Here is a 14,336-nt window from a genome sequence, read left to right as displayed (position 1 = left end):
GAGCAACCTGGCAGGGATGTTCATGGTTTAGTCCCACAGACATGGGTAAGAAGATAATTGGAATATTCTCCATGCTGCTCACAGGATGGATGCTCTTCTGCCTTATCCATAATTTTTAAGTGAAACATCTCACTGGAGACAAGAGGAACAGACAGAAATACAGTGTGAGAAAAGGATCTTCAAAAACACCATACAGAGCAAGTGTTTTTCACACTTGTGAAACTAAGGTAATTTCTACTGGAAAAATCCATCTCTCCTGCAGGCTAATATTTTGCATATAGTGAACATAACCCTGAACATGGAGGCTTCAACTATGACACAAAGAAAAACAGATACCTTTACATTCTCAAAGCAAGCAAACTTTTGACTGGCTAGGGGAGAGCTGGAGACACAGGAACCTCATTTTTTGGTCTCAACTGACTGCCCTCCTGTAACTCAGCAGCAGCTCTGCACTGCATTAATCTTACTTTGCAAATGCTCCACAACATGGACTGGCTGGGCTTCAAGACAGTCAAGAAAAGCTCAAGTGGAAACTGCTTGTGTTTGCTCACCACCTCATTTTCAGGCCACTTGTCATCTTGGTATTAACAATGCCATGGCAATTCTACTGTGGAACAAATTCCTTATAAATATGGATTTCCAAAACTGGAATGCTTAGGTAATAAATACAGTAGAGACACAAACCCACAAGTAGGATCATATTTAAGACTGGTTGCAAAATGTGACTTTACTGACAACTCCTCTTAACATCTTTATAAATGTCATACATAAGAAATATGCATTTAGACAATACAGTGAATAACAAAAGCAGCATTAGAAAACTCAAAAGAATGCAAGTTGCAGAAATGTAAATAGAGTATTTTATTATTGCACTACATTTTCAGGCTGCATAAATAAGTGTACATATATTGTGGCTGTATTAAGCCACTGTGACAACTATGACTTTATTGTGGCAACAAAATGCCAAGAAATCCCCAGAGATTTAGCAATATTTTCTGACACCACAATCCTGCAGCTATCTCCACAAGCAATTAAATGAAAATGCTGCACTGCCTCCTGCTACATTCCAGAGAGCTGTATCAGGCAATTCAGCCTGCCTAAGAAAAACACTGACAATGTACAGCCAGTGACTGACAGCTGCCAATCAGCCACAACCTCCCGAAAAGGTTCACACAGGCTAGCAAGAGAAATACTACACTGCATTACTCCATAGATATCAAGAATACCTTCCAAAGAGGTTAAAAGGAAACCTATATTCTTCAAGGGGGAAAAAATACAGTTGTGGAAGATGCCAGGTTGGTTTGCACTTTCTGTTCCAACCCTCCCCTGCCACCCCCACCACAGAGAGAGAAACTGGGCCATGGTGTGAGGAGCGTGGCAGCAGCCACCAGGAATATCCAAAGGGGAGATGCTCAGCTGAGTCCAGTCAGGCACCCAGTCTGTTGCTATCAACTTCTCGCTCAGCTGGAGGAGAGGGAAGTTTGCAGCTGGCTGAGATGCACCAGTGCTGGCATTAAAAAAGCTCCTGGGAAGGGAACAGAAAGGATATAGATGTTTCCCAGAGAATAAAGCAAAAACCCCAGTTAAAACTGACTGCCTTGGATGAAGTGTGTAAAGGAACAGTAAGCTAAAACAGGGTGAGGTGTAGAGGAAGGAACAGTGAGGCCAAAGTACAGAAGATAGAAAGGAAAGAAGGGTAAAGGAGGTCGCAGAAAGAGCTGCAAGAAAACAATAAGCTTGTTTTCCCTTGTTTTCCACAGCAGTGACATACTGAAGCCAGTGTGGGTAATTTTTGTTCCAGCAATGGCTTTGGGGAAGACAATCCTTCCACCTTCATTCCCTCCAGTGTGATGCTGCTCAATCAGGCCCAGTAAAAATCTGTGCCTCAGAAGGACTACTGGCAACCAACTAAGCTTGTCCTTAGAATAAAACAGGGAGCTGAACATGGAAAGGCTTGGCATCACACAAGACAGGTCGCTGAAAGCTGCTAAGAAATCTTGTACATCCTCAAGCTCAAAGATACCAAGGGCACTTCTACAGTAAATTTACAGAATCTCAGTGGTCGGGTCAGAAACATGTAGCCTTTAGCTCTTAGAGGTTATTCATTGACTAGCTGCAAATTTTGGCTTCTCTTTTTTGGGGGAGGTTCTCTTGCCTAGTTTTTGGCTCTGTGTCCACTATGAGCTGGGTTCAGCTTAAACAATTGATAGCTCTGCTTTGTCATTCCAGAGCTGGAGCTCACAGAGGTGCAGCCTGTATGTGTGTGACAGACTCTCCCTTCAGGTTGTTCAGGCAATTCCTGTGTGTACCAAAAGACATGTGCTATGCAGGAATCTGACACACAGGAATTGACTTTAACACATTATTTAGGATTATGTCTGTTTTCATCATGTGCTTCTATTACAAGCAAAATGACTTTCTGGAATTATTGAAGGACCTGGCATCAAATAAAGCAGAGCCTCAATTCCTGCCTGGAGGGTCCGTGCTGCAGCATAGACTCAATCAAAAGGTAAAGTTTGCTGATAGACAGCCAGACTTTTAAACTAGTTTGCTCAGGCTGCACCAGAAGCATCCAGCACTAATACAATTCTAGCAAACATAGCAATCATTTGTTCTGCTTGACAAAGGTCACCAGACATCAGCTTGAATCTCCCACTGAAGTCCCTTCACCAAATTCTGCTTTCAGTGGCAGAACCAAAGCTGTCTCACAATAAGCTGGGGCCCATTTTTTATAATAAACAGTGAGGAACATTATGTGTTCTTTATACTCTGCAATTTAAAATTTACAGGGTATAACCCTGAAAACTAGGATTAAGTTTAATATGCTCTGAATTCACATGATCTCATTACAGGATGAGATGATTCTAGACAGACTCTGCACAACTGCATGGTGAATGTACTCAGGGGCCCAACATGTGACAACTATGCACGTAACTCAGAATTCTGCCTGGAAAGGGAGGGTGTGTATAATTTTACTCAAAGAACCTTTTGATTTCAGTCTTAGTCTTTTGGCTAACTGGCAAATTCTGAACACTAAAGTAGCCTGCCATTTAGCAGCAACTCCACTTAAAGCTCTTAGATTTTATTCTGGGGCACAAAAAAGGTACACAGTTTTAAAGAACATTAAGCTGGTCTCTTTCACTACAGCAAGCTATCAACTTGCTCTTATCTTGCAGTAGGATTTGCAAGGTAACAGCAGGTTGATACCTTGTCATATTCACAAGTGCAGAGTTATGTGGCTTGTGTGTCTAATTTATACATGGACATTTCCAACTTTCAAAGGGGAAAATGTGATTTAAGTACACGATTGTCTGCCAAATTCCTCAAACAATCACAGATGTTTCATATATGTCTGACTTAAGAGGGCTGAATGCTGAAACCTAGACTTATCCAAACCACTACAAATTCCTCTACAAGCCATTTGTCTAGAGGCAAAGGACAAGATGTAGATTTATGGATCATGACACAAACTTATAAATCTTTGCTCTTAGTTTACAATTTAAAAAACATTTAAATATGGAGTTTGTCAGTCGAAGTAGATTTTGGTCCTTTAATCCTAAATTCCAGTTTAATGGAGCAGAAGCAGCACTTGTGTTTCTCTTCCTTAATGTGCACTTACTGATTTTGTACAGTGCCAGTGTCTGCAGCATGAACAGAAGTAACCAAACCTGCAGATTTCTGGGAATGCAGCTGCCACCTCCACCAGGGGGAATAGCAAAGATGAGGAACCTTTTCCCCTCAGCCTCACCAGTGGGAGGAAGAGCCTGCAGGGTTCCCTGCAGAAAACTGCTGCTGCCACAGCAGCTATTGCTTCTCCATCCTCCTGAGAAGGTTGCCTGGCAGGGAAGGAGCAGACAGGCTCTTGAAAACCCACCTGCCCAACACCCAGAGTCTGTGCCGTGTGTCAGTGCCACTCAGCTGAGGATGGGGTTTGGGTTTTCATACAGCTTGTCTTGATAACTGTGGAGCAACCCCAGAACTGCTTCATGTTCAGCTTTTATTCTACATCAAGTTGCTCTCAAATCAGTGTTGCTTGACAATTCCAAAAAAAAAAGAACCTGTCTTCAGTTTCATCTAATGTACCAAATTTCAACAATTTTGGGGGGACTAAACATAAAATTTTCAATTTGTGACAAATATATTTTTCAGTTAATTGTTTTAACAAGCTGAAGAAAACCACTTCTTGCCCACTTAAAATCCAGCAACTTAATCTTTATGATACTAATAGCAATGATGTTTGGTGCCTGAAATTTGGCAGGGTGTTGCCACTGATTTCTTCAAACCAAAACTTTTAATCATATATTATCCCAATTTTTAAAATAGCTTTAGCTGGTTCAAAACACCATTTTTTCAGTGAATGAGCTATTCAAAAATCCTAATCAGGGACCCATTTTACTAGAAGCTGTATAAACACAGCTGCTAGAAAGGCTCTGGTACAGATTGTAACATAATGGTTTGAATTCTGTTTGGAGAAGAACCTCACAGTGGCAACTTAAACATGTCAAATGCACTTCTGTAGCCCAAAAAAGTAATGTGATATGGTTTGATTAAAAATAAACCATAACAAGTGAAATGTTATACTAAAATACAAAGAGCAGAAGGTGAAGCCAAAGCAACCATGATGTAAGTTTATGAGAATTTTTTCTTGAAGAGCAACACCCACGAGTAAAAGAAGAAGAAGAGGAGCTAATGAGGAAAGACAGCTCTGAGGAAAGGAAGTGAAAATAACCTGAAGCAAAACCAGAGCCAAGGAGGCCACCTGAGAGGTGCTCTGCCTGCAAGAGCACTGCCAGCCCTGGCCATTGAAGCATCTGAGGAACCACTAATCCTGAAGGGAGGATTCCAGGATATAGCACTAACATGTGGAAGACTCTTCAAATTGCATTCTGCTTCAGTCAGGTCATTTCCATTCAAAAGAATTCACTGCTTTCAGGGTTCAGGAGAAATCCATTGTGGAGCCAAAACCAGATAGGAAAATGTTTAACAACATGCAGAGTACTCGGTGCCAGGAGAAAGCCCCAACACAGCTATTTGGAGACAAAGCTCATGAAGCTGCAGGTGGAAAACAGCAAGAGGGCTGCTCCAGGTAGCTGCTTCCACAGACTCTTCTGGATGCTGCAGAAAAAGATCAAATACAAGTTATATACACTTTGCAGTGCTTTTACTGAGTGGGGCGGGGAATGGGAAGGTTGTTCAGTTTATTTGCTTAATGCTGAAATAGCTCTCAGTTGCTGCTACAGAGAGCTATAATCCCTGCAATCATTTTATTGTGTCACAGAAACATATATTAGAGGTAGTCTAGCTGGGATTTATTCAGTACATATAACAGCAGCAAGCAGTTTTCAAAACAGGGTTTGTGGTTGGATTGATGGACATGTAATCACTTTGGAAGGCAAGATGAATCACTCAAACTAGTGGGGTGAAGCAAAAATACACAATGAATTCACCTCAGCCAAGGAAACAAAAGAATAAATTATCACATTCTACATGAAATGGGTAGAAAAAAAGGACCAGAACATTTTCTAAGTGACTTCAAACAGTATTTGAATTTTACAGTCAAAGGATTTCTAGGAAGAATCTTTTTGGAATGGATGTGAAATTTGTAATAACTCACTACACAGCTTACCTTCTTGCTGGTACTCGAATTCATATTCCTAGGAGAAAAGAGGAACATATCAGTGTTGCATCACCAGGCTGAAGCTGGGAGTATTCTTAAGAGAATTTTCAAAAATATCTACTTACCAAACAAAACTCTGTGCCTCTCAGGTGAGGAAGGTCCCTGTAATTTGGGTTCTTTTGGTCATCTTCAATTTAAAAAAAAAAAAAAAAAAAAAAAAAAAAAAAAAGAAAAAAAGGGGCTGCATTCTCAGATTGAAAATGCTGGAGTTACCCCATTTGAACAATCAGTGTTGGCTGCTGCAGGTGAAATTAGCTATGGCAAAGTATGCATGTTGCATAGCAGACGACTTAAATCTTTTCTCAGGCCCACCTGCACCATACAAAGAGAGAGCTGTATACTATTCAATAACCAGGCTGGGTTGCCTGAGCTTTTCCTTGGGTATTTCTGCTTGTTCCTTAAACTTATCAGCTCTTTTGACTGGACAATTTTGTACAGAATAAATGGTTCCTTCCAAAAATACCATTACAGACTATGGATTTCCTCCCATTGCCACCAGATTCTACTTCTACTGAAGCACAAGTCTTCTCCTGGACTTTCCCTGCTGGCAAGGCAAGAGATCATTGCTGTCCTTTGGATTGTTTTTGCTTGCTTGTTTATAGGAAGCAGTCTGGACTTCCTAATAGGCTGCACCTGTGAGAGATTTGCCCAAGCAGCAAAATCACTCCCAGGAAAACAGTTCTTAGCCACACTATTTAATAATGATCTTGGGATGTACTGTGGATTTCAACATGGTGACTCACAGAGTGTTTCCATGAAATGGAGCTTTTGGTCTCATAATGAGGATACTTCTTGCTGGGAATTATCTTGATGCTCATTTTCTTTATGCAGAGATTGCTAATTTGGGGAGAGAGATGAGGATAGCCAAGGAGAGCTCCAGAGGTCAAATCAAGGCCATGTGGTAGGGCAACTATAGATCCCTGGATTTTGCTGCAGTATTTGTACATCAGGCACCGCATTAAGAAATCTGATACAAAAGCCACAAACAATGTAACATGTTCAATACTGGCAACCTAAGTGAGCTACAAAGTCCAAGCCCAGTAGGAGGAAAACTCTGCAATATAGTTGACATATGTTTGTTCTTATACAGCCCCTCCCTGTACTGGTACCCATAGACTCCAGTGCTTGAGTGCATGGCTCAGTGTTTGAGCTCAGTTTTGGAAGGTATTTAAAATCCTGATGAAGGATCTTATTTCTACCATAACAGTTACTCAGATTCTCTGACAGGACACAGGACAAGATGATTTCAGGCATAAACTATCTACAGGAGAGTTCAATGTGTTTATTTTGCAGCCTTATGAAGAAAACACTGATGGATTTTCAATGCCTTATCACATATCTTCCAGGGCCATGTGGCTGGCATTACTTTGGACCTTTAAGCAAAGAAAACTTTCAATTCCACTAATAGATATAATCCAAGAAATCTTTTTTGGTGATCTCGCAGGACTGCTTACATGTCAACTAAATGTCTATAATTACTGAAAAAATCTTATCTGGGGTTGAACATAATTAAGATTTCTGTTGATTATCCAAAGCCTTGGAGACCCCTTAACTTTCCACAGTGTGTTTATTCCAATTGACATAAGTCAGTTTTCATGAGCCTGTAAGGAAATCCTTCTTGGATGGATGCTGAGTTGGTCAGAAGTGTTTGATTAACAGCTGTGGAAGTTGAGGACTTCTGCCTTCCCCAGTGCAGTAAAATACAGTCCAAATTCAAGTTTCTATACTTGCCGTGACAATTTGTCCTTTCTATCCATTTTTCTTGTTAGCAGAGTCTTTGCATGCCTTCTCAATCTCTGCTGAGATTAAGCTGCTATACTTTAACAAACAATACAAGCAATATTCAAGCCAGTAGTTTAGATATGATGGACTGCTTTGCTAACAGGATTTTTTAGGAGGGTAACGGAGATATTTGTTCCAGTCTCTAACTCTAAAAGTTAAAACCTACAAGTTAAAACTTTCTCAGCTTCTCTGACTCTCAGCTACTGACAGCACAAGTATTAGGGGGGTAGAGTATGATATTACAAGTGGAGAAGATAAAACTCTGTGGCCACAGTCAAGTGCCTTTCCATTTTCATAAAATGGACAGAACCTTGTCTGATTGATTCTTTAAAGAACTGACCTAAGGAATTAGCTAAAACATTAAGTTATACTCCCTTCTGAAGTACAAGAATGAAGTTACACAGACTGTATCAAGATTTTTCCTTAGCTAAATCATCTTACCAAACATAATTAAAACATTGTTTAGGTTGCACTTATCTTTTTTTCATAGTACCAGACTACAAACACACATATAAATTACCTCACAGTTCTCAGTATTAAGATGGAGTTTAAAACCTTCTTTCTAACGTATAGCTTTGATTATCTTAGGTTTTGAATATTAACAGCAAAGTTACTTTTAGAGAAGTAAATGTTTATTTCCAACTTAAAAAGACAAAAAAGTTGTTACTAAACAAATTGCTTTTCTCAGTAATCAATTCTCCCCATCAAAACTAGACTGACTTTCAAATGAATGACCTCTGACATCAAGACTCCAGCAATAACCAGAGATAAACCTACCATTGTCACAGCACAGAAAGGGTCAAGTTTCAAGACTTATTTACTACCCCATTTCACAAATAGAGAAGGGATGCACTGAGGCTATTAAAATACTTATCAAGTACAAAGGTAAAACAAATAAATCTTCTTAAAATGTTGTGGGCCAGCTCCCACAGCTGGAATTTAGCTTTTATGTTGAAAGACCTTGGTTCAAACCCACAAACTCTTTTGGGGTCACTGCATAAGTGCTTTAAGTTTCCAAAGATAAGTAAAAATCAGGTTCATGGTCTGTTCTCCTTAATAAATAACAGTAATAATATGAATCATTCTCCCCTTTCAGAATCAAAAGCTTCCCAGAATAATTCCAAACTTCCCCCCTCCAGCCTTATTTTCTAATAGAAATCCCTAGTAAAGTAAAATGAGGAAATTCAGTGCTTGTTTGCAAGAAGTATTCCCTCCCACAGAGCCAGCATTTTTCCACCCTTGGAAAAACACTGCTTCCCAAAATGAGGCACTGCATTACATCAATATCCCTGTACATGAACAGGCAGAGGCATGAATTCCCCTTGTTTCTGGAGGGCAGTGCAGCCCCCAGTGTGATAAAAAGCCTGACCCAGCAGGTGTCTATCCCCAGCCCAGGATCAGCCCAGGCATCTGGTGACAGAAGTGCTGGAGCTGTGCTGCTCTGCCAGGGAACTGTGCAGGGAAAGTCTGTTCCACACAGGCACACAGTCAGTCTCCTGGGAAACCTCTCCCTGCTTCAGTTCTGAGAGCATTTGAAACTCTTAATAGAGTATTCAACTCAGCTTTAACATAATCAGATCGATCAGATGAATAAATAGAAAATGGTTACCAAAACCTATTAATCTCAGTGTTTTCTTTGGCAGAAACAAAAGTAAGTTCTGGTAAGGATGAATATGCCAGGGGAAAACACCCCCAAAGGATGAGAGAGAAACTGGAGTCACAAAGGCAAACACATGGTAGAGAATCAGAAAATCCTCCACTGGGTTGCAACTCCTAAATTAACAGTATTCTGACGCATGCTGGGGAAAGGCAGCAGTGAGACAATCTGGTTGTTCCCTTTATGAGATGAAAACAATCTCTTCTCCTTGCTCAACCTTTCACAATCATCCCATGAGGAATTGCTGCAGCCAGGCACACACCGAGCCAGCACACCCACCCAGACAGGCTGCATGGGGCAGGTCTTTCCCACCACCAGTCTCCTGTGTCCAAAGGGTCAGTCCACAACTCCCAGCTATTTCAGGGACTGGAGTGCATGTGGAAGGCACAACTGCAAACCCACCTGCAGGACTCCATGGCATGTGGGAAGGGGAGGAAGGTTATCTTTTGACAGTAGAAAACAAATGCAAACTTTAATTGCTATATAGGCAGTGCCTAGCACACGTGAGCAGGGATGATAAGGAAAACACCTATAGCAGTTCAAATTGGATTTTAAAGAGAAAGGGCTTAATCCATTTCTAATTAAGTCCCACAAAGTAGTGAATTGACATTCTAAGTGTATGTATGCAAAAGCAGCTGAGAAGAGAAGCTGGGTAACTCTTCTCAGCAGAAGTTGGATCACTTCTGCAATCTGTAACTCATCTACGGACCGCACTCACCGTGCCAAAACTCCACGTGGCCACTTGGAACTGGAAAAGAAGCCAACAGCAGAGGACAGGCGTCCAAAGGGAACACAAAAGCAGATTCCAGCAGCTTTGCTTAGGGGCTCTATTCACGCTGCTTAACCCCACACAATGCAGCCTGGCAGCCCCTGCCTGACCAAATTAGCAGCATGTCCCTAATGAGCCTGACATCTCAGGATGCTGCCATTAACCAGGGAATCGATGAGACTTCCCTGCTCCCTGTCCAGGCGAGGCCTGTCCCTCACACATGGCCACATCCTTATGGGCAGGCTGGTGACCAGTTACAGAGGGTTGTGATTTTGGATTTTTACAATGGTGTTTTCAGTTTACAGATAACTACAGCCTTAAGCCAAAAGGCAGAGAAAAAACCCAAATCCTGCTAGATTTGCTGAAATAACTTCTGCCCATAGAACTGTGCTTAGTAAAAAGATACAGAACAGGAATACCTCTGCACTGATCTCCACTCAGACACTGCTCAGCCAGCAGCCATCTAGGACTTTGGTAGCCAAACACCATCATGTCCTTCCTCAGGGAAGCAGCCTTGTTGCTTGGCCTGATGTTTTTTGTAAGGACCTCCATCCCTCTACCCACTCCACTTCCAAACTCCAATGTCAGACTTTAAAAACAAAAGAATGCTTCTTACAAGCATTCCCAACCAAAAAGGAAATGACTGGTAGATCTGAGCCTTCTTGACCTTGAATTTTTTGATGGACATATGATTCAAGATGGGCTAGCACCACACTATTGAACTTCAAATCCAAGCTGTGAAAAGGCTTGGTAGAGTTGTTCAATATTTAATTACAAAATTTAGTCTCCTGATATATGATGATATACAAATTCAGAATTCTGTAGTCTACTTCTATTCACCTGTTTCCTCCCTAGTATGTATTCAACGGCTCTCACAAGCAAAATTTTAATAAAAACAGAACAATCAGCCTAAAGGATACTTTAACTCTTACAAACCTCCCTAAATACTTACAGTGCAAATGTAGCATGGGAAGCTTTCTTCTCTAAATTAGAATTCAGCTGTGTTGATCTCTAAAGCAGTTCAGACAGAGAGTGTAACCCCAAGGTTACACTTTTTCCTAGACTTCATCCTTCAGCTGGCTCTTTCACTGAAAGATGGAGTGTTATGATACTGCACTGCAAATTCAAAAGCAGGATACTGGGCATAAGATACACAACCAAGTGCCTGCAAGGATCAAACATAAAAGATACAGAGCACAGTGCTGCTTTCAGAGATATGAAAGATGATGATGATATTTATTCTATGATAGACTAAAATCTTCCAATATCAGGTCAGCAGCTGCAAGACTTGGCACTCTACACATTGGGTAGGCAATTGCCATAGTAAGGAGACCTCATCTATCCCAAACTGCAGCCTCTTTAACCTGGATTAATTAAGCTGCTTTCTAGCATGTGGTTCTTTCCTCATTATTCAAGCACAGACAGGAGGAAGGTGCACAGTTTCAAGTAGGATGGAAGGTGAAATAGCTCACTGAAATCCATAGTGACTCCTGGTCGTCAGAACAGGACCTGCACATCTGTGTGAAACATGGGCTCCAATATGTCAAAGCCAAAGTTTCCAGCTCTAAGAGCCTCATTTTCCAAGAAACAAATGTTACTGATAACAATTGCTTCTCCAGACCATGACTGTCTTTCATTCTCAAATCCTTGTTTCATCTCACTAATAAAGTGAACAGTACTTAAGCAGCCTTGAGATGTCATGCACAGAAAGTTAGGCAGTCTCATGGAGCTATTTTACATTTTAAAAAGCACTTATATTTTTACATGTCTAAATGTTATGACTTACATTAAAAAAATAAAGTCAATCAAAATTTCTATCTGTTAACACTACCAAATTTTTTTAAGTTTTACATAGGATATTTTTTCTTAAATTCCTTTGAACAGCAAATTTCAAAACTAATCTGCAGTGGAATTCTGGGTGGACAAAATTCTGAACAGAAGACATTTTGCAATTTACTCCAACACTGACAAAACTGTGACAACAGCAAAGCATACAACTCACTCTGTCCACATGATACTTTGCTTTGTTCAGCTTTTTTACACACTTATTTAAGATGCTGTGAGAAAGTTGTATAAAAAAATCTCCTAAGTCCTAAGTAATACCAAAAATAAGGAAGTATTCCTTCAAGGTAGAGTTCTTAAAAAACCCCAAGCAAACTCTTCAGTTTCACCTATATGCAAGCTTTCTAAAAAGGAAGTATTACTGAAGAATCTTATCTCTTATAAAGTGATCTGCAATTAAAGCAGAACAATAAAAAAAATACCCCTCAAACACCAACAAAAAAGCCCTCTAAACCACTTTTGTGACCCTCTTGCACTGCTGGCTCTCCAGAGGGAGGACTGCAAACTAAACAAATCCATGAAGGCAGCAGCACACATTGGTTTCAACCGGTTTTGAAGCCTCACCTCCTTTTCTACCAAACAAAAAAAACATCTTTTTTTGCTTAAGCCAACTGAACAATAATTTGCTTTCACACAAGCTCAGATACATTTTGATAATTATAATAATAATTTGAGTCTTGATTTTAGAAGTTAATTTCTCAGCCATATTGCTTGGGGGAGGGAAAAAGGAAAAAGAAATCTCCAAAGCATAGATAATAGTAGTAACAAGGATATTTGGGTTCAGATTTCTTTGAGATTATCAAAAGTGTATGTGAGGCACTAACCTAACCTTACTCTTGCTGGTTTAATGCCTTGCTCAGCCTTTTCTTCATCTTGCAGAGCAAGAAGATTGTGGGAAGAGATGCAGATTTTGTCTCAAACCTGCCACTGTGTACTTTAGACCAGAAAGAGTTTCTGGATGGAAGACAGAGAGAGAAGATACATCCCACATGACACAACCCAACACTACACAAAATACAACCTCACTTAAAAGAGAAAAATGCAGATAGGAAGATGACTTGCTTAGCTTATCTAGTCTGTTTTCAGAGCAAAACTTGCTTTAATTCCTGTCCATTTTACTAATTATTCCAAAGTGTGTGTCTGTGCTCAGTGTTGCTAATCAGAGTATGCAGAAACAATACCCTCTCTGCACTTAGAGCCAAATTTAGAGGTCTGCTGTCCAGTTCATAAAGTTCAGTGTTTCTATGAATAAGCTTAATTAAGCCTTGGAGAATATCCAGGCTTCAGGACAGAGCCTTTGAAACAAGATTTCAGCATCATTCCTCCAGGAGACAAATAGATTTGAGTGATATGGCATCATATTTTTTTCTCCTTTAACCTGAGACAGCTTAAAATGGAACATTGTTACTGAGCAGGAACCAGCTCTTCCTTTATATATTTTGTGTATTATGTCCTGGACTTTATCCAGATCCATCATTAGAAAGCATCCAGAAATAAAACAAGGAAAAGAGTTTATGAGCAGCCCCAAGCTAAAATGAATAGCACTTTACCCTTGTTTTTCAAAAAATTCGTCCCATGTACCACCAAACTGCTGGAAAAACTCTTTCTTCCCAAGCCTTCTCTTCTCCCTACCTCATCACAGGTTCCCATTCAAGGTCAGTGACTCAACACCTCAACAGGGAAAACAGTCCAGGCTGAAATTTATACCCAGCAGGATGGGAGAATGTTAAGATCATTTCAAGTAGGAAGGAAGGGAAAGCCATTAGCAGTCAGAAAGGAAGCACATTTCAATAAGGCTCTTTTGTCTTTAGAAAAGGGAAAGCAAGCTAAGAAAACTTCTCCCCACTACACAGTTGTGCTTACATAGGTTTCTTGCTTGGAAAAATCTTTGATTTTGGCAAAAACTACACAAAAGAAGAAAAAAACTAAACTGCTTAAGAAAAGACACCATCTAAATAACAATAACATAGATCTGTTCTGGAAGAGATCTAAATATTTGCATCTTTCAAGTAAATAGGAGGAGTCAAAGCCTGAAGGTGCCAAATACAGGACATGCACAGAATCATTTTTCACAGGAGCAATGACTGTCAGACTGGCTCTGGGTGAGTGGCTGGGCACACACCAGGGACACGGTGCTGGACCATCTTTTCTTTTCTGTCTCAAAAAGAACATAAGAAACAACAACCCCAGCATACCCCAGAGGTTTCTCTGGTTGCCTCTGTGAGCCCACCAAGGTACAAGAACTCTTTATCACACAACTGTGCACTCCGAAATGGAGAATTCAGCAGGGACACTGGGCAATGAGGTGCTGCTGCAAAGGAGGTAAGGCTGAGCTCCTTAAAACAGGGCCTCCAGCACACTCCAGAGATGTAAGACTTGGAAACATAAATAAGTATTTGATGCACTTTTCTTCTTCTAGTAAAGCAAGCAAATCCTGGAAACAGGCAAGCATACAGCGCTGGGAGAAATGCCAGGCAGGTTCCTCCCCAAAATGGCATCTCCCTGAGCTGCAGGGGCTGTGGGACCATCCATCCACTGGCACAGAGCTGAGGCCCTGTGCAGAACAGCAGTGCTGTCCTGGGGTCTCTGCTTGCAGCACATGCCTGGGT

General features: G+C 40.7%; 1 protein-coding gene across 2 annotated transcripts in view; it reads right to left on the bottom strand.

Moving 5' to 3' along the window:
* Positions 1 to 14,336, bottom strand: part of ZDHHC8 (zDHHC palmitoyltransferase 8) — a 106,419-nt gene that overhangs the window by 42,820 nt on the left and 49,263 nt on the right. The window contains exon 1 of one of the 2 annotated variants that reach the window (XM_085593121.1): positions 4,861 to 4,999. The exons of the other annotated variant lie outside the window; for it this stretch is intronic. Within the exon in view, the coding sequence (XP_085449247.1) occupies positions 4,861 to 4,862 (2 nt within the window). The 5' untranslated portion in view covers positions 4,863 to 4,999. Of the gene's footprint in view, positions 1 to 4,860; positions 5,000 to 14,336 lie in introns of those variants that run through there. 2 annotated transcript variants of the gene reach the window in all.

Source organism: Lonchura striata, chromosome 15 (genome assembly GCF_050655825.1).
Source record: "Lonchura striata isolate lonStrDom1 chromosome 15, ASM5065582v1, whole genome shotgun sequence".
In the NCBI taxonomy this organism is placed as follows: Eukaryota; Metazoa; Chordata; class Aves; order Passeriformes; family Estrildidae; genus Lonchura; species Lonchura striata.
The sequence above is the reverse complement of the archived record's forward strand: the minus strand, read 5'-3'. Positions and strand labels throughout refer to the sequence as shown.